The sequence below is a fragment of the Petaurus breviceps genome, unplaced genomic scaffold (genome assembly GCF_028583685.1).
Source record: "Petaurus breviceps papuanus isolate PSGF00001 unplaced genomic scaffold, PetGlider_PUasm1.0 101, whole genome shotgun sequence".
NCBI classification, from domain to species: Eukaryota; Metazoa; Chordata; class Mammalia; order Diprotodontia; family Petauridae; genus Petaurus; species Petaurus breviceps.
Window position 1 is genome coordinate 6,043,049 of NW_027185575.1, and position 19,743 is coordinate 6,062,791.

Sequence of the window (19,743 nt, forward strand, 5' to 3'; positions counted from 1 at the left end):
CCAAGAAGAAGTTTGTCATATGAGAATTTACAGAGATTCATTATCTACCATTAAAAATGGCTTTTTGCTTACGATAGGCCATTAAAATAGTGTGTAATTTATATAATATTTACTTTTTATGATACACATGTAATATCTCATTGCTCTACTTGCTTTAATGTACAGCATGGCTCTCTATTACAAGTATTAAAATGCCAATAATCTGGTTTCACAGCATAGACTCCCTTAAAACAGCATTAAAGTTCTTTTTAGAGGTGCTAAGACTGTAATATGAATATACTTGGACAAGAAGAATTGTGAAGACTAAAACTTTAAAGTTTAACACGTGACTTGTGAAACAAAACATATCTTTTAAAGATTTAGAGCTGGAAGAGACTGTCCAACTCCCTTATTTTACAAATGAAGAGGCAACCCAGGGTGGTTAAGTAGGAATCAAACATAGATAAACTGATTACTAAATCCAGGATTATTCCCATTGTACCACAAAGAACCCTTCTTTACATAACTAAATTTAAAAATAACTAATATTGTAGTTAGTAGTCTCAGTATTCAGTGAGGCTATTGGTAAGAACATTCTAGTATTTCTTTTGGCCATGAAATTTCACAGGGAAAAAGGTGACATTATTTCCAAGATTGGATTTAAAAGTAAATAACTAAGATAGCTATTAGCATCCATTCTTGTTCTCAAAACTGCACTTAAGTTTGTTTGTTATTGTGACTGTTACTAAGGATTATCATTAATGGTGACAGTTTTTCTTCCTTCTATTAAACAGCAATATAACACAGAAATCACTGACTTAAAACAGCCAGTTTTGGTCAGCCAGCCTAAGAGGAGAAGGGGCCCTGGTGGTGTCTTACCAGGACCTGCTTTGCTCATGCCTGAACTCTGCTTCCTCACAGGTATTAAATTTTATTTGTTCTGGAGAGAAATGACAGGCTTATTTTATCATCTTTGTACTTAACATTTTTCCTAGAATAATTAACTCCTTCTAATTTTTTGGCCTCTGTTTACCTGAGAGACATGAATTAACCTTATTTGTGCTTCCTACTTCTCAGCTTCAGTATCTTCTGTGTCTCCTATTATTACTCTATTCCCCTTTTCCCCCCATTTTCCTTATTTTCTAAGTAAAGTTTTCTTTGTTTAAACATATCTGCCATATTTGCATTTAAAGGTCTAACTGATAAAATGAGAAATGATTTTAATGTGATGAAAGATTTAGCTGTTCATACAAGATTGACACCAGAACAAAGGCAACATGAAGTTGGAAGACTCATTGACTATATTCACAAGTAGGTCTCCTGAAAAATATAATGGGTTAAATGACATATTAAATAAAATTTTTATATTAATCAGTCATTACAATATGTGATAATCTGTCAGAATTTCATTAAATAGTCTCAACATATTTAGTGAGTTAAGTATCACATAAAATTTCAGAGTTAGAAAGGACCTCAGTACAAGCCATAATTGAAAACATGTCCAACAAGACAAGTAGCTTTTGCAACAGCTATTCCATTTATGAAACCTAAATCTGCCTCTTTGCAGCTCCCATTCCTTTCTCCTCATTCTTCCCTTGGGGTCAAGTACATAAGTTTGTTATATATATATATATATATATGAAAAATCAAGTGTACCTGGAATCTAGATTAAACTAGATTAAAATCCCCATGTCTTTTAGCCAATGCTGTACATGGCATGGATTCAAGGCCTTTCATCCTTTTTATTGTCCTCCTTTAGGTCTTTCCCCTTCTTATCAATGTCTTTCCTAATTTGGTGTACAGAATTGAATGTAATAGTTTAGATGTGGTCTACCCAGGACGGAGCATAGCAGGGTAGAAAAGCAGAATTTATTTAAACAAATCTTGTAATTAAGCAGTTTTGCATGGATGATTCAGTAGAAGTAAGCAGCCTGAGGGATCAGAAGAATTCCATTAGAGAAAGCTGGATGAAACAATATAATAGCAGATATATAAGGCATTTTTGTGGTTATTTCTGTGAAAATAATATCCTGAAGGGAAAAAAGCCTAAAAATTCTGACCCTAAGAACTATTATAAAATAATTTACTTGGGGCTATAGTTTGTTGTTTTAATTTGTTTTGTATCCCAATATTTTAAATTAACAGAGATGACAATGTTCAGAAGGAGCTTCGTGACTGGGGTTTGAGCTTTGACTCCAACTTACTGTCATTCTCTGGAAGAATATTGCAAGCAGAAAAGATTCACCAAGGAGGAAAAACAGTTAAGATTGCCTAAGTTGTTTTCTTATATTTGGTTGAAAGTAAAATAATTTAATTCAGTCATATATTTTGCAAAGCTAGAAAACTATTCTTTAAGGACTAGTACCACATGAGAGGGGTGGAGGATGGGACGTGGTAGGGAAGGGACTATTAGAACTTCGATTGTAGAGTAGATCTTTTCAAACAGTGTGTCAGGAAGACAGCTAGCAGGGCTCCCTTCTTTACCTTGGACTGCTTGCACACTTTCCAAAAACACTGTTGATTTTGTGCCTTATAGTTCTCCTTCCTGCCTTCTAAATAAGGGTACAGGCTAGAATGTATTTGGGCACAAGACTGATTTTTTAAATGGGGGAGAGTGGTGTTGAAAGATTTTCAGGGATTGACACTCAAATCAGGATACTGACAACAAAGTTCTAAACACTTTCATATGACATAACAGTACTTTATGAGATTAGTTTGGCTTCTGTAAAATCTAGTGGTAAGTGGTTTGTTTTTTAACCTAACAGTTCTTAGTTGCTTATGATATATGTAAAAGTGCTTTTGCCATCATTATTTTTATAATAGTATATCAAAAAGGTGAACTTACAGAAATACAACAATAATTACTAAACCTGGATTGGGGACTTCTCAGAGTACCCTCTCTCAAGGATCATATGTTGTTGGGGTTTTTTTAGGTGCTAATTTGTATTGTAAAACACAGGCTTTATATACCCTACTAAAAAAAGGAAAATTATATGTTAGAAAAGCAAAAAGTTTTGTGACACAGTAAAGTCATTGTAGAATCTGGTGGTATTTATTCTCTCTACTCCAGGATTGAAAAATTTAAGTCAATTTACTAATTTTGTTGCATATTAAATCAGTTTTAGATACCCTTAGGAATAAAATGTTCTTTTGTAAACCATTATAACCATAGCTTTTATTAGGGTAGGGCTCAAATACAGCTTACCTGGTGATATATAGCAGGGTTTTATAATCTGTTTTCAAACTTTCTCTTTTAGTTTGACTATAATCCACAATTTGCAGATTGGTCAAAAGAAACAAGAGGTGCTCCATTAATTAGTGTCAAACCACTAGATAATTGGTTATTGATTTACACTAGAAGAAATTATGAGGCTGCCAATTCACTAATACAAAACCTATTTAAAGTTACACCTGCCATGGGCATACAAATGAAAAAAGCAATAATGTAAGTACAGCTTTAAATAAATTCTAACTTTTCTCTTATTTTGGATGTTGACTATTAGTACACTAAATTTAAACCTAAAGAGTTATTTTGCAGAAATCATTCTATTTGGATGAGGCTGAAGAATAGTGAAGGAAAAGTAACTGATTAAACGGTTAAGATTATAAATGGTTAAAGATCTGAAACCAGATCTAGCATTAAGTATTATTTACTATAACATTTTGAATATATGTTTAGGAAGGCATTCTCTAGTATTAGTAATGAAGAAATAATGGAAAACCTGTTTCAGATATGTTTGAAATATTATACTGATGTTTTGAAATTTTGCTTCCTTAAAGGCCTAGAGAAAACATTTTGAGTACCATAATACTGAAGGATTAATAACTTTTACAGAATCTGAAGTTCATGTTCCCTTTTCCCTTGAAACAAATGATTATCACATATTATAAGCAGCATGTTGTAGCAGCAAGCACCCCAAGTGTCCCCAGGGTTTGCTGCCAATACAGGTTCTTGGATCTGCTTTGATAAAGGAAAGCAACTCAAAATGGATTAACAAGCTTACTTTAATCAGTCAAACATGTATTGTTTACCTAGTTCAGGGGGGAAAGGTCAGCACCCTGAACTTCAGAGTATACAGACAGAATTATCAAGACAGAAACAGATCAAGTAGACAGCTTTCCAAACTGTCCAACCATTACATCCATACCAAAGCAACATCTGGGTTTTTCAAAGCTGGGGGACTCTCAACAATGGCTTCCCAGAGTTTCATCTGATCAAATCACAGAACACTTCTCAAAGTGAGCCCCAAAACAAAGCTACACATCAGGGCTTATATAGCCTTCTCCTGGTTCAGAGAATGTAACAACTTTCTTGACCCACTGGCGAATCACAAAGTATCTACTGAAAAAACAAGCCTCCCACCCCAGGCTCCAGGTGCACTTTAGCCTACGGGCAAGGAAGATCTTTAAATTTGCATTCCGATTACACATGTGTTCAACCAATCTATTGATATTTTGGTGGCAGTTCTTATATGTGAGCATTAAAACAATTATGTAAAGATTATATAAATTATGTATAGATTATATAAATGTATATTATGATTATTTCAATGCATATTATTTAATCTAGTGATAAATATGAAAAGATGGCTGTGTGTGAGTATGAAACTGAATTGATAATGTTTGAGTTGTTGAATGAAGGCTTAACTATGTTAATTTTTGTGAGCCTCCTTATTAGCTTGTTTTTTAACTGTGTTGGTGACAACTTTGAACAAATTCGATTATTTTGATCTTTTGCATATACTATGAGAAGAGCTTGAATAAAAATGAGTTCTCTACAATTCTCCCACTTAAACTTAAAAACAAAAATTAGCATCACCAGGAAGACCCTCTCTCTAAGAGGCCTTTGCTTCTTAGACAGGGAAAAGAAAGTTAAATTAAAGAAGGGCACTTTGCTTGTCATTGCCTGGGACAAAAAGAGGAAAATCAGTGAATAGGTCTTTCCCTTCTGTTACTACCTTCATGGTCTTAGGGTCCCAAACAACTGCCATCTCTAGCCCAATGGAAAACTATGGGCTGTGCACCCATTTAAAAAAACAAACTTCAGTCGTTACAGATGTTCTCCCATGATTTCTCAGTCATATTGTGTCTGAGGTCAAATTGGCTGAAAGGAAAAACATTAGATCCAAATACTTGTTAACTTTCTGTAATTCTGGCTTAGCTACTAGGAGGTAAGCTGTTATTAGTTCTTGGACAAAAAAAGGAGATTAAGCATTTAGACAGTTGTTGGAAGTTAGTATGAATGTGGACAGACTGATAACTCAGAAGTTCCTTATTCCTAACTACAACTTACTTACAAAAGGAGGAATGTGGTGCTTTCAGTACAGTTGTAGCATTTAAAGTGTTTGTTATTGTTATTAAATATTAATTTTTTGTAGTACTGAAAAACTCTCCCCTCTCCTTTATTTCTAAGGCAGTTAAAAAAAATTCCCATATTTTAGCAGCATTTGCTTTTGGCCACAGATAGAGCACCCAGCCTGGAGAAAAGAAGATCTGAGTTCAAATTCAGCCTAATTTATTTGTCAATCTGTTTGCTTCAGTTTCCTCAACTTTAAAATGAGGCAATAATAGCACTTAACTTCCCAGTTTTAGCACAGTGCCTGGCACATAGAATGCTATACCAACATTAGTTATTATTGTTGTTATTGAAGTTTGGGTTTGTGTCCTTAATGTATTTTTTTATTCTTCTTTTAAAGTTTGGGTTTCATGGATAATTTCTCAGTACGTAAAATCTTAAGTTAATATGATTTGTATGAATTCTACCCTCCCTACAATTGCATGAATCTTTAATTTTTGCTGCCTTCTGAATGTAAATAAATTCTTTTCCTAGGATTGAAGTGGACGATAGAACTGAAGCCTATCTTCGAGTCTTACAGCAAAAAGTTACATCAGATACTCAAATTGTAGGTAGCTAATTTATGTACAGGCATTTTCTAACTGAAGTTCTGTTTAAAAGTTTAAGATTTAGCTATTGAGAACTTGGAATGCATTTTTTCCTCCAGAAAAGTGCTTTGTAATTGGGGATGAGGTTCCTAGACTAGCTTAGAAAAGCCTATTTAACTTAGTGCTATCCTGTGTTCTTGAGCTAAGACCAAAGTAATCTATAGACCATGCTCATATGTATCTGGAATGCCTTTGTTCATGCTAGTCCTTTTTCTCTGTCTCATACTTCACTCTCACTCTGTCTTTTTAAATTTTCCCATTCAAAGTTTAACACAAGCCTTGATTTCTTCATAATTATGTCATCAAACTTCTCTTAGTTCCATATATCAATATACTTAGCTCTGTCCCCATTCTTAATTCAACTGTATTTACAATATGTACCCCCTCCAGTTAGCATCAATTTATTAATTTGTTTCCTATATATTTGTCTTGTTTCTCCAACTAGATAATTACCTCCCCACCTACCAAATACCAAAGATTAGTATGGTATATAGTGTTCCAGAGTGAGAATCAAGAGTTGGAAGGAACTTCACAGTCTTTGATCACATGATCTTTTGGTATCCCCAGTACCTTGAAAACAGAAAGCACCTAATTATTTCGAGTGTATTGAATCTCGTACATTGTTCAATTGTGCAGGTTACTTCCAGATCTAAATCTATGACTTAAAATATTTTTCTACTAGTTTTGTAATACATATGCTAGTGAGAGCAAAGAAATACTTGTTCACTTACTTTCGTTATTTTAACTTAGATTCTTGAGAAAATTGTAGAAGTACTACATTGTTGCCTATCCTTTCTAGAGTGCTTTTTGGCCAGTGGGCAAGTGTAGTATGTTGGGAGGATGCAAGCTACCCTTAGATAAAAATGAACTTTGGGCTGGGGCATAAAGAAATAGGGATTGTATTCTTTCTAGGCCCTTTATTTCTATAATTAAATGCCACCCTTAGGTTACTGTTGCTATATTTAGCTGAATTGTGAAGGGGTACAAAAGGAGTAGTGTTGGAAACAGTTTCACCAATCTGTAAAAGGAAACAAACATTTACTAGTAGCTGTTGTGAGCTAAGTAGTAGTAGAGAAAAAAGGTTAAGAAATAGGTCCCTATTCCTAGAACGCTCAGAATTGAGTAGCACAGGGAAGATATACTAAAAATAACTAGGATACAAAACTGGACATAAAGAGTGAGAAGAGGAATAAAAAACATGGTAAGTGATGATCATTACTGGGGCAAGGAAGAGGGACATGCTGATATGCAGATGGCTCCATGGAGAGGTGCATATAACCTGTTCCTTAGTAGGTAGGATGTTAAAATGAGGTGGAAGAATAGTGTATTTATTGCCAGCTATGAGGGAACAGTGTGATTAAAAGGAGGCAGGAACAGCTTGAGATCCCAGTTTGCCTCACTATCAAGTGTGGGGTATGTGGGTGAGGAAATTGCATTTTATCTTACTCTGGATTATCTTTGTTGTGTTAAATAAATAGCACTTAAACTTCCTGTATGATTGCTTGTGAACCACTTTTCTCCCCTAACAATTTCATTTGAATGTCCATAGTACTCATATTCTACATGTAGCCTTCCCCCTCCCCCTGTAAGTTTTTATTAGGGCAGCTAGGTGGCATGTTGGGTCTGGAGGCAGGAAAACTCATCTTCCTCAGTTTTCAAATCTGGTCAGACGCATACTAGCTGTATGACCCTAGGTAAGTCACTTGACCAGATTTGCCTCAATTTCCTCATATATAAAATTATTTGGAGAAGTAAGTGGCAAACTACTCTCGTATTTTTGACAATGGGATCACAAAATCAGACATGTCTGTAAAATGACTGAACAGCAATGTTTTTATTGGTATTTTAAAATATCACTACAATTTCCTATTCTCCCTCCTAGAAAGCCATTCCATGTAGACAATATTTTAAAGACAAAACAGGAAAAAAAGTTGGATAACCAGTCAGTATAGCAAATGTCTTGAAAATATGTGCAGTGTACTACACTTGTGAATCTTTCACTGCTGCAAATGGGTAGGTAGGGGATAGTATTTTCTCCTTCAAGCCATTTTTGCTGTTACCATAAATATTTGAAATTCAGATTTCATGAGAATTAAGAATTTTATATGCTATAGTCCAATTAGCTATGTGATAGTTAAGAAATATATAGTTATGGGGCAGTAGGTGGCACAGTGAATAGAGCACCAGCCCTGGAGTCAGGAGAACCTGAGTTCAAATCTGGCCTCAGACACGTAACACTAGCCATGTGACCTTGGGCAAGTCACTTAACCCCAATGGCCCTGTCTTCCCCCCTTCAAGAAAGCAAAAAAAAAAGGAAATACATAATTACTTCATCTATTACAATAATTTGTCTGTAGAGAAGTTAAGCTGAAATTATTTTATTTTTGGTTGTTTTTCTGTGTTTTTTCCCCTAAGGTAGTTTGTCTGTTGTCTAGTAATCGGAAAGACAAGTATGATGCTATAAAAAAATACTTATGTACAGACTGTCCTACTCCAAGTCAGTGTGTGATAGCAAGAACCTTAGGCAAGCAACAAACTGTAATGGCCATTGCTACAAAGATTGCCCTTCAGATGAATTGCAAAATGGGAGGAGAACTTTGGAGGGTTGATATGCCCGTAAGTTTGATTTTATTGTATTCTTCTTGTTTTTGATGCATTTAATCTGAGTTTAACAGTAGTTACATAGAAATCTAAAATTTTACAATGGTTTTTTTAAGCCACTTAAGTATCAGCTTGGTGATCAGAACAGATGTTAATTTACAGAAGAAATGCAGATGCAGTAAGTCAAAAAATAAAGGATTTAGGTAAAACTTTTAATTTTAATTCAATTTAAGAGTAGTAAACTTTAATTATTCATATAAACAAAGAAATGACTAAATATGGAAAGGAAAAAAACTAAATAAAGCTAAATTAGTACTTAACTAGTACTACTTGTATTCATTTTAAGAAAATATATCTCCTTGATTTTGTTAAAATATTTTTTGTTGATATCTTCTGGGTTTTATATCACTCTGCCCCCATCATATCATCAATCTCTAAGATTGGTCATATTAATTTTTTATCATTTGATTTTGCATCTCCTTGATTTAAAATATTATACTTATGTGACTGAATTTGCTTTTTTTTTTCTCTCAAGCTAAAGCTAGCAATGATTATTGGTATTGATTGTTACCATGACACTACTGCTGGGCGAAGGTCAATTGCAGGATTTGTTGCTAGTATCAATGAAGGAATGACACGGTAAGGAAGGTTTGCTGTAGAGTGAATTTTACAGATAAAATCCAGAGCTATGACAGAAATGGAAAGAGACCAAACAAGAAGTCAAGGAAAAGAGGATGAGTTGGTGGGTAGTATTCTTTTCTGTGGCTAATGTCTCTCTGATCCTGTGGCTATTTAGTTTTCCTTGGACACTCTCAGTGGAAGCCAAGGCCTAGCGAACTTTCCCCCACTAAAATCATCATCTAGAGGAACCAGAGAGATACCTATTGGACTTTAAAAGTTGAGGAGAAGCAAGAAATGTCACTGGTTTATAGAATCATGCAGAATACTTGGTGACTAGGGTCTAGGTAGAAGAGTTGGGAATTGTATAAAATAGAGCCATTTGTCTTTTGGAAAGGGCAAAAATGAGTAACTTGTCTAGTTGCCTGATGGCCAAATCCTTTTTTTAAAAATACATTTTATTGATTTTTTTGCTTTTCTATCACCTATCTTTCCCATTGTGCCTTTCACCTTTTCCCCATTCTACAGAGCTGTCCCTCATAATAAAGAGTAACAAAAGAAAGAAAAAGAAGTTCCACAAAACAAACCTGTCAGAGAACTCTTATCTGCAGTAGGAGCAGAGTAAGATGTCTCAAATTTCTTCTTTGAGGCCAAGCTTAATAATTTATAATTCCACAGCATTTAGTTTGTTTTGTTGTTCCTTACATTTACACTGTTATAGTCACTAGGTATATTGCTTCCTAATTCTGCGCGCTTCACTTAGTGTCAGTTCTCCTATCTTTTTGTGTTTCTCTATATTTCTTACAGCACAGTAATATTATGACCATTTCTTATAGCACAGTAATATTCCATTACATTTATGTATTGCATTTTGTTTAGCCCTTCTCCTACTGATGGTATTTACTTTCTTCCTAACTCTGGAATCTCTGGGTCTAAGTATTTGAATATTTCTTTGTATAATTGCAGTTTACTTTCTAGAATGGTTATACCAATTCACAGTTCTACTTAAAATGCATTAATGTGCCTGTCTTTTCAAAAGTACTCCAACGCTGACTATCTATCCCCTGTTGTTTTGATTTGTCTTTCTTTAAATAGTTTGCAGTGCTTCTTTTGAGAATTGTCTGATCATATCCTTGACCAAAATGTATTTGTAAGATTTAATAACAGAATAGACTACTTTTGAGGTCATGGGGGTGGTTATTTCTGTATCTGAGGTTATATAGCCATTTCAAATAACTGATGCTAATTAGCTACTTCTAACTTTAAAATGGTTTTTAGTAAAGCCTTCCCTTTGAATTAAAAAAATGCCTGCTTCCTTACCACTGAATAACACATTTCAAATAGAGATGATATGTAAAGAAAGCTATATTTGGAATAAGAGGATGTTTGTTCAGCTCTTGGCTTCTGACATTGTGGGACATTAGACAAATCAACCTGAGTCCCATGTTCCTAATCTGAAAACTGAGAACATTGAAATAATTTTGAGGGCATTGAAACAAAAAATTTTTTTTTTAAAAAGATAAGCATTACAGTTCTAAAACAATGTTTCTCCAATTTACAGATTGTATTCCAAAATTTATTTATAAATCTTGTTTGAAACTCTTGTGTCAATTTTCCTGTAAAATAAATTTCATTGCCCAACATTTTTTAAGTGCTTAATATTGTTTTTAATATGTTGTGAACTCCATTAGGTCAGGGACTATGCCTTAATCTCTTTAGTTCCCCTAGCACAAAGCTGTACACATAGATACTTAATAAATGTTTAGTAATGAAGGTATTTCTGCAGGAAAATGAGCTGAATTAGGTATAATTATGTATTTATAATTAAGTACATAAAGAAGTAATGGGAAGTGCTTTGTCAGGGTAAACATAGGGAAAGACTACAACCAGTTGGGAAGATAGGGAAAACTTCATGAAAGAGGTGGTATTTGAGTCTTAAGAGAATTTTCCCAGGTAGCAATGAAGCAAAAATTCTATGTAGTTTAAGGAACAGCATAAACAAAAGGCATGTCCATTAGACAATGTGGGTTGTACATGGGTAGGCGATGGGATAAATACTGTTCCAGATGAGCTGGAATATAGCACATATTGGTGGGAATGTATGTAAGAACTGGAAAAGTAGGAACTATGGAGTGACTTAAGTGAAGGGAGCTATATTGAAGGATTTTTAGTAGAAAAGGACATAATTTAGAGCACTGTGTTCAGAAGACTAGATCAGCAGTATGATGATGAATGGATTATTGTGGATTATGAAGAAGCCATGTAGTAATGGGAGCCTAATGGGTGCCTGGGGGAATATAAAAGGAATGATTGAGAGAGATTGGGATTCAGAAGTTGCAAAATGTTCATTAGGTCTATAGGATAGCCCACAAGCACCAATTCAACTACCTGGAAGGCAGCCAAACTATATATTGTGTTTAAACTGGCATTTAGGGGTGGAGCCAAGATGGCAGCATAACAAAAAAGGAAAAGAAGCAGGAAAACTCCATGTGCTCCCCCCATAACCATCTCAAATACCTATTAAAAATGACTCTAAACTGGCATTTATTGACTGCTTTAGAATTTCATGCTTTTAAAAAATGCATTTATTTTGGGGAAGGGGGAGAGGGAGAAATGATTTGCCAGTTACCTTAGAAAGAAAAGTTTAAGTACATTAAATCATTGTTCTAAGGGTTAGGGAGATTTTGCAAACAGAATAAAGAGCATATAGCCTATTAATTACTCTGCTGCTTTATTATTTGCAGTGTTGATTTGGGACTTTAACTGATCTCAACATAAAACAAGAATAAAAAAATTTTATGGCTTTTTAGGAGCTAGGGCATCTAGATCCTTTCCAAACCTAGCCTCCTTTGACTAACATGTACATTTTAATATCTAATACTTCACAATATATAGTACTTCATTTTTATGTCTTAAAAATCACTAGCCTCTGTTGAGGTTCAGTTCAGGTGCTACCTCTAAATTCTCTCTGCTCCTTTGTCCCCCAGATAGATCCAGGCATTAGTGCTCTCTCCCTCCTAAAATTACTTTTGATTTACCTATCTGTTCACATGCTGTTTATCTCCCCAATAGAACTGAAGCTTGAGGACAGGAATTGTTTCATTTTTCTGTTTCCCAAGCACATAGCATGGTGCCCTGTCTATGTTAAGCTTTATGAATAAATTTGTTGAATTATGTAGTGAATGTGTACTTCAGTAGATCTATGATGTCATTATTGTATATGTGACTCCCTCCACTAATACAGATTACTGCCCATTTTGTGACTCTTTTCAATGCTCTTCTATTGTAAGTTACCCACAAGAGATCTATCGAGTAGACAGAGCTCTTCTTTTAGATTTCATGACATTGTAAGGATGCCTGCCTCTGGATACTATCCATTGGTGACATGACTGGTCCATCTTTTCCACCAACAGTATACTTCTGACATTGTTACTCCATATGGCCTATATACAGTCCTCATTTGTGAGGTTTCTTCTTGTTCATTCCCAGTGGTGATGTGACTTATGACATTTTGGGTAGTCAACTTTCTTGAGGAAGATTATAAAATTCTATCAGTTCTATCATACATAGCCTTTATTAACACCATTAGCAGGATACTGATTTTAAAAAAATATGAGCTTCTGTTCCATAGAGAAGCTTGAAGTCATTAAAAGAACCATATAGAAAAAAAAGAATGATACGGTTTTCTAGGGACAATCTAGTCTACTCTCCTTTTTGGTTATGTGTGCAGCTCACTGGACTCCATTTGCAGTGGTTCGCCAAGATTATGTAATGAGCCCTATAATATAAAGAGAGTGATGACAGTTTGCAAAAATTTTTATTTGGAGGGAGTAGTATGTTCAGCACTGATAAACGTATGTAGGTATTAGAGTAGAAATGCAATAATATATGTGATAATTGGCTTTAAGCTTTTTTTGTTTTTATGTACAGTTTTCAGACATTAATAGTCTCGATTTTTCTCTGAAAAGCTGGTTTTCTCGCTGTGTCTTTCAAGATAGAGGGCAGGAGCTAGTAGATGGGCTCAAGGTCTGCTTGCAAGGTAAGGATCTGATTAGCATCTTACTTTGGCTCTTAAAGGGAGCTATATTTAAAAGCAACATCATTGAAAATACTGAGCCAGAATTTGTCAGAAATGCAAATTACTTTTCAGGCTTTTGTTCTTTTAAAAACCTTGTTGATTTTCTTTCAGCTGCATTGAGAGCCTGGAATAGTTACAATACAAATATGCCTAGTCGAATTGTTGTATATCGGGATGGTGTAGGTGATGGCCAACTGAAAACCTTGGTTAATTATGAAGTACCACAGTTTTTGGACTGCCTAAAATCTGTTGGTAAAGGTTACAAGTAAGCACACACAGTATAAAAATGAATTTCTATGTTATTCTCATGATCTTAAACTGTTGTAAAACTGTTTCAACTATAGGTAAAAAAGAAGTATGTCAAGCATGGTTTAAAAATGCATAATCAAACTTTAATTGATGATAGGAAGTAAAGGAACATATTTTCCCCTTTCTCATTTTATCTTCTCGACAAAGCAGAGTAGGAATGATAGAGTAAAACTTAAATCATTTCATGGAACAACTAAACTTTTGTTTTATGTGATGCTCCAGTGTTCAGGAAACTGAAACTTTTTGGTTATAGCTGTTGCCTTGAAAGAATACAGCATCTGTATCTGTATCAACATTCCTATTTTTTTGTTGTTTTGTGGAGGGGGGAAGGGAGGGCAATTGGGGTTAAGTGATTTGCCCAAAGTCACATGGCTAGTAAGCATTAAGTGTCTGAGGCCGGATTGAACTCAGAAACCAGGGCCAGTGCTCTATTCACTGTGCCACCTAGACACCTCGAACATTCCTATTCGTACCATTCCTATTCTTTTCTCTTTGGAATTTGACCTATTTTTTCCCTTTAAATTTTTTTTTTCATTTTTCAAATGCTTTATTAACTTCTGATTTATATCATTCATTTCTGCCAGATTTTGAGTTACAAATTTTCTCGCTGTTTTTCCCCTACCCACCGCCTCAAAATATGAGTCCCACAGGATATCCCCTCGTCCAGTCTGCTCCCTCACATATCTTCTCCCATACCCCTTAGATTTTTCCAGTAGGGCATGGTGGATCTCTATGCCCCAGTGCCTGTATATTTATTTCCCAATTACATGTAAAATATTATTAATAATAGTATATATATATGTATACATATATATATATATATATATTTAAACATTTGATTTTAAAACTTTGAATTCCAGATTCATTCCCTTTCTCCCTTGTCACCCACTCTTACTGGGAAGATAAGAAGTACAGTATAGATTGTACATGTATAGCTAATGCAAAACATTTAACATAGAAGATATATTGTAAAAGACTGACTATATTTCCCTCCCTCCTATCCCACCTTCCACTTGTTCTATTTTCTACTTTGATCCTGTCCCTTTTCAAAAGTGGGTGCTTCCAACTTCCCTCCCCTGCAGCCTGCCCTCCCTTTCATTAACCTCCCTCTCACCCCCTTCCCCCCTACTCTCCTGTAGGGTGAGATACCCTATTTCATGTGTATTAAATTTCCTCCCCGAGCCAAATTCAATGACAATAAGGTTGACCCGTTTCCTTTTGCCTTCCTATTATTCCCCTCCATTGTAACCATTTTCCCTTGCCTCTTCTATATGAGATAGTTTACCCCATTCTGTCTCTCCCCATCTCTTCTTATATTCCTTTCTCACCTCTTAATTTAACCTTTTAAGTCCTTCCAATTCAATTGGTCCTGTGCCTTCTATCTATGTATATCTGTACACGTACATACATACATTCACATATGTATTCATACGCCTGTATACCCTCCGATATAGACATATATATTTCCATTCCCTTCAAATATTTTCATACTGGGAAAAGTTTCATCAGTTACAATTATCGTTTTTCCATGTAGGAATGTTAATAGTTCAACTTTGATAAGTTCCTTATGATTTCTTTTCCCTGTTTACCTTCTCATGTTTCTCTTGCTTCTTTTATCTGAATGTCAAATTTTCTATTCAATTCTTTTTTTTTTCATCAAGAATGCTTGAAAGTCCTCTATTCCACTGAATGACCATATTTCCCCCTGAAACATGATACTCAGTTTTGCTGGGTAATTGATTCTTGGTTTTAATCCCAGCTCCTTTACCCTCCAGAATATCATATTCCAATCCCTTTGATCCCTTAGTGTAGAAGCTGTCAGATCCTGAGTTATTCTGATTGTGTTTCCACAATATTCAAATTGTTTCTTCCTGACTGCTTGTAATATTCTCTCCTTGATCTGGGAATTCCAGAAACTGGCTATAATATTCCTTGGAGTTTTCTTTTGGGGATCTTTTTCAGGAGGTGATCAGTGGATTATTTCAACCTCTATTTTGCCCTCTGGTTCTAAAACATCAGGGCAGTGTTCCTTGAGAATTTCTTGGAGGATGATTTCTAGGTTCTTTCTTTGATCATGGCTTTCAGATAGTCCAATAATTTTTAAGTTATCTCTCCTGGATCTATTTTCCAGGTCACTGGTTTTTCCCATGAGGTATTTCACATTGCCTTCTATTCTTTCATTTGTTTGGATCTGTTTAATAACATCTTGATTTCTCATAAAGTCGTTAGCCTCCATTTGCTCCAATCTAATTCTGAAGGAATGATTCTCCTCAGTGAGCTTTTGAGATTCTTTTTCCATCTGGCAAATTTGGCTTTTTAAGGCATTCTTCTCCTCATTGCCTTTTTGAGCCTCTTCTGCCATTAGAGTTAGTCTATTTTTTAAGGTGTGAATTTCCTCAGTCAGGCTGTTGGCTCTCATTTTATAATTTCATTTCGTAATTTTCTTGCATCCTTCTCATTTCTCTTCCCAATTTTTCCTCCACTTCTCTTATCTGCTTCTTAAGGTCCTCTATGGCCTGTAACCAGCTCATATTTTCCTTTGAAGCTTTTGGTGCAGGAGTTCTGACTTCACTGGTCTTCCTTGTATTCCATGCTTTGATCCTTTTGTCCCCAAAATAGGAGTCTAATGTTGGATTCTTCTGTTTACTTTGCTTCCTTTGCCTGGTCATGTTGCCACCCAATTACTTGACTTTTTGGGCTTTTTTGCCACAGTAGGACTCTGCTACCAGACAGGGGAGCTTCTATCCCAAATGCTGAGGTTTTCTCAGCTGCTGGAGGTATTAGTTGGGTGCCCTCTCTGAAGCCTCCACATGCTCTGGCAAGCTGGTCACACACCCTAGGGACCTCCACCCCAGACCATAATCCAGATCTAAGCAGGTTAAAACAAGAGCGATTACCTCCCAGACAGGTTGCTTGGTCCTCCTACACTCTGCAGGCTAGGAACTGAAGCTGCCACATGGCAGCTGCTGCTCTGCAGCCTGCAGTGACTTCTTGCCTTGGGGAAGCCCCGGGGGCAAAAGCTGGTGCACTCACAACTACTGGGTCCCAAAGTCCACACTGCACTGACCTCTCACTTTGTCCTTAGCATCTATGTGTTGATAATTCAGGACCACCACAGCTGCTGGTGATCTGGAGTCCCTCCAGCTGGTGGCTGATCAGGCCTGCCCTGGGGCTAAAACCTCGGAGTGGAGCTGGGCTCAGCTTGGCTCCCAGAGCGCTGCACTGGCCAATTTCTACCGGCCTGCCGGACTGTCCTCTGGGGGAGGTTAGCTTCTCTGTGTCATTTTGTGGGTTCTGTAGCTCCAAAGTTTGTTCAGAGTCCCCTTTTACATGGATTGGAAGTGGTGAGAGCCAGAGTAAAGTGGAGGTCCTGTTTCTACTCCACCATCTTGATTCCACCCCTGAACTTTTTATCTATACCATTGGTTTAGCTACTAATTAGATACATTTGACTAAATTTTTATGATTAAAACCTTAGTATTTTCTTTTTGTTTTTACTCAAAATTCCTAAATGGTAAGCCCCCTAAATGCAGGGACTGGGCCTCATACTTTTTCCTTGAGTGTCTAGCCAATAACCTGTGCATAATAAACATTTTATATGGTTCCTTGGGGTATTTTGGTTGAAAATCCCAGAAAAGTTTTGTACAAGGATTTTCTCCCTCCCTAAGCAAAATTGACAACTGCTATTTTGCATTTAAAAGGGAAAGTAAGGAAATTGCTATATGGCATAGACATTACTTTTATTCAGCCTTTAGAGTTGATCTAATAGCTGAAAAGTACACCAATAGCCCTAAGCCTATAAGGAACTAGATAATCTTTTCCTCTGTAAAATAAAATATGACACTTGCTTTCCACATTCAGAAATTTGAAGTTTTTTATTCATTTGAGAGTGGGTTAACATTTTAAGTCTATGACCAACAAAACCTATTTTTGTTGCTGTTCCTCTGTCATGTACATTTACACACTCTCTCTCTGTCTCTCTCTCTCTTTCTCACACACACACACACACAGACACACACACATGGCAATATTGATAAATTAGGATTTTACTTGGTAAACAGATTTTCTTTTTGCTATTGATTCCTTGTCTGCTAGCAGTCTCTATTTGTTTTCCCAACTCTTTAACGTTACATATTCTCATCTTCTTTTTTAATGCATTGTACAGGTTCTTTAGTAGTTTTAAAGAGTAAAATCTCACAAAAGCAGCAAGGCAAGTATGTCATATCTGATATACTTTTTTTTTCACTGATCATAAAAATACTATTTTACCTGTATATCAGCTGCTTGGGAAACCTGGAATTATAGTACATATACTATACATATAGAACATATGCCAATGTCAGCAGTCTCTCCTACTTTATTTCACTAGCTCTTTTGAAGCTGTTAGTTCACTTAGGCAACTGGGATAATACACTAGTTACTTTGTCTTTAGGTCATACAGGACGGAGAATATTCCATCCTCAGCAAATAGATCACCATTAGTGTCAGTTAACATGCCCATTTGAAACAGAAGAAAGTGGCAATGAGGATCAGAGACTACCAAGGTCTGGAAGTATAAGTTTCCTGTCACAAAGCTAAAGGACTTTTCTCCGAAGTCTTGGCACAAAAGGAAAATATTGCTATAGGGAGAGAACTATTCATAGCATGTAGGACTGAAGGACCATGGAGTTGATTGCTAATTGATGGCAAAAATAAAACAAAAAAATACTGAGGAAATGTGATTTTACATAATTCTAGAGGTCCTTTTAGAAATAGTAATTTAAAATAGGCTCCCAGCAATTGTGATTTGTTCATTTCAGTCATGTCCTTACTTTTTGTGACCCCATTTGGCAAAGATAGTGTAGTGGTTTGCTTTTTCCTTCTCCAGCTCATTTTACAGATGAGGGAACTGAGACAAAACAGAGCTAAGTGACTTGCCTGTGGTCACAGAGCTACTAAGTGTCTGAGACTGGATTTGAATTCAGGTCTTCCTGACTTCAGGCCCAGCACTCCATTTAAGTGTGTATTGTCCCTTATGTGCAATGTTTTCCATTGAAACATGGCCAAGTGTGGTTGAATTAATGTCTTTCTTTTAATGACTCAAAATAGCTTTTTATGACCACTATTCAAAGAAAAAAAATTAGTACATTAAAAAAAACTGGATGAAATTTATTTCCCTACTCTCATGTTAGGATATCAAATTGCCCCTTTTATCTCCTTAGCTTTTTGCTTTAGTTTGAATGAAGCTAGTAGCTACTTGTAGGAAATTAATGAGATTATTTTGATGATTTTTTTAAGTTACTAAACAATAGACAGGGCATTGGATCTGGAGAAGGAAGACTTGGGTTCCAATCCCAATCCTTCTCTCGTTTTCAGTATCTTTATTTGGACAGAGGAATTAAACTTGAGTCCCTACCAGCTTTAAAGTCCTAATTATAATCCAACCCTTCTACTTGGTTTTAAGGTGTTTGCAAGTGTATCTAGGAAGGAAGTAGGAACGGTAGCAGAAAAGCTCACTATTTCTTTAATTGGCTTTCAAGAAAGTTCTTTATTTGCAAAAAGAAAGTTCTTTATTTGATTCTGTTGGTACAGGAGATGCCTTTCTCTTGTTCTATCCACATGCATTATTATTGTTGTGGGGTCTTGTTTAGGTTTCTGTCTGCAACAGTGGTTTTCAAAGTTGGTCTTTATGACCACTTTGTGTAGGACAGAGAAACTTATGAGGTATATGCCCTATTCACTTGCCACTGGAGAAAAAAAAACCTCAAGGAAATATTGGGTATTTATTGTGTATATAATAAAGTTCTGAGTGCAATGAGGATATAATAGTGTAAGAAAAATTCCTGTTTAAAGGTACTTTCTGTTATGTTGGAAATTTAACACTCAAATTTTTAAAAAACTAACAAGGTGTAAGTGCTAAATGAATGTTTTATAAAACAAAGTGCTGTTCAGAAGTCAGAGGAGAGGAAAATTCTGTTCCATTTGGAGTCATTAGGAGGAAAGTTTCACATATCATCACAAATTTTGTATGCATTGGGACAAACGATACACAATTTTACCAGAGCAGATGCTCTGTTGAAGGAGAGTTAGCAGAAAATTGTGTTGTACAAAGCTTAAAATAACATAAGGAGTGCAGAATTTATCCTGTAGGATGGTAGTGAGCCACTGTAAGACTCTGATCTGAGACCCAAGAGGGGTAGATAATACTTATATAACACCCACTACGTGCAAGGCAC

General features: G+C 35.7%; 1 protein-coding gene across 1 annotated transcript in view; it reads left to right on the forward strand.

Moving 5' to 3' along the window:
• The window catches only part of LOC138160428 (piwi-like protein 1), a 50,410-nt gene that overhangs the window by 26,635 nt on the left and 4,032 nt on the right, over positions 1 to 19,743 (forward strand). Inside the window, exons 10-18 of the mRNA XM_069087035.1 lie at positions 774 to 900; positions 1,173 to 1,290; positions 2,125 to 2,239; positions 3,237 to 3,424; positions 5,810 to 5,882; positions 8,338 to 8,538; positions 9,059 to 9,162; positions 13,110 to 13,180; positions 13,331 to 13,484. Of these exons, the coding sequence (XP_068943136.1) occupies positions 774 to 900; positions 1,173 to 1,290; positions 2,125 to 2,239; positions 3,237 to 3,424; positions 5,810 to 5,882; positions 8,338 to 8,538; positions 9,059 to 9,162; positions 13,110 to 13,180; positions 13,331 to 13,484 (1,151 nt within the window). The remainder of the gene's footprint in view (positions 1 to 773; positions 901 to 1,172; positions 1,291 to 2,124; positions 2,240 to 3,236; positions 3,425 to 5,809; positions 5,883 to 8,337; positions 8,539 to 9,058; positions 9,163 to 13,109; positions 13,181 to 13,330; positions 13,485 to 19,743) is intronic.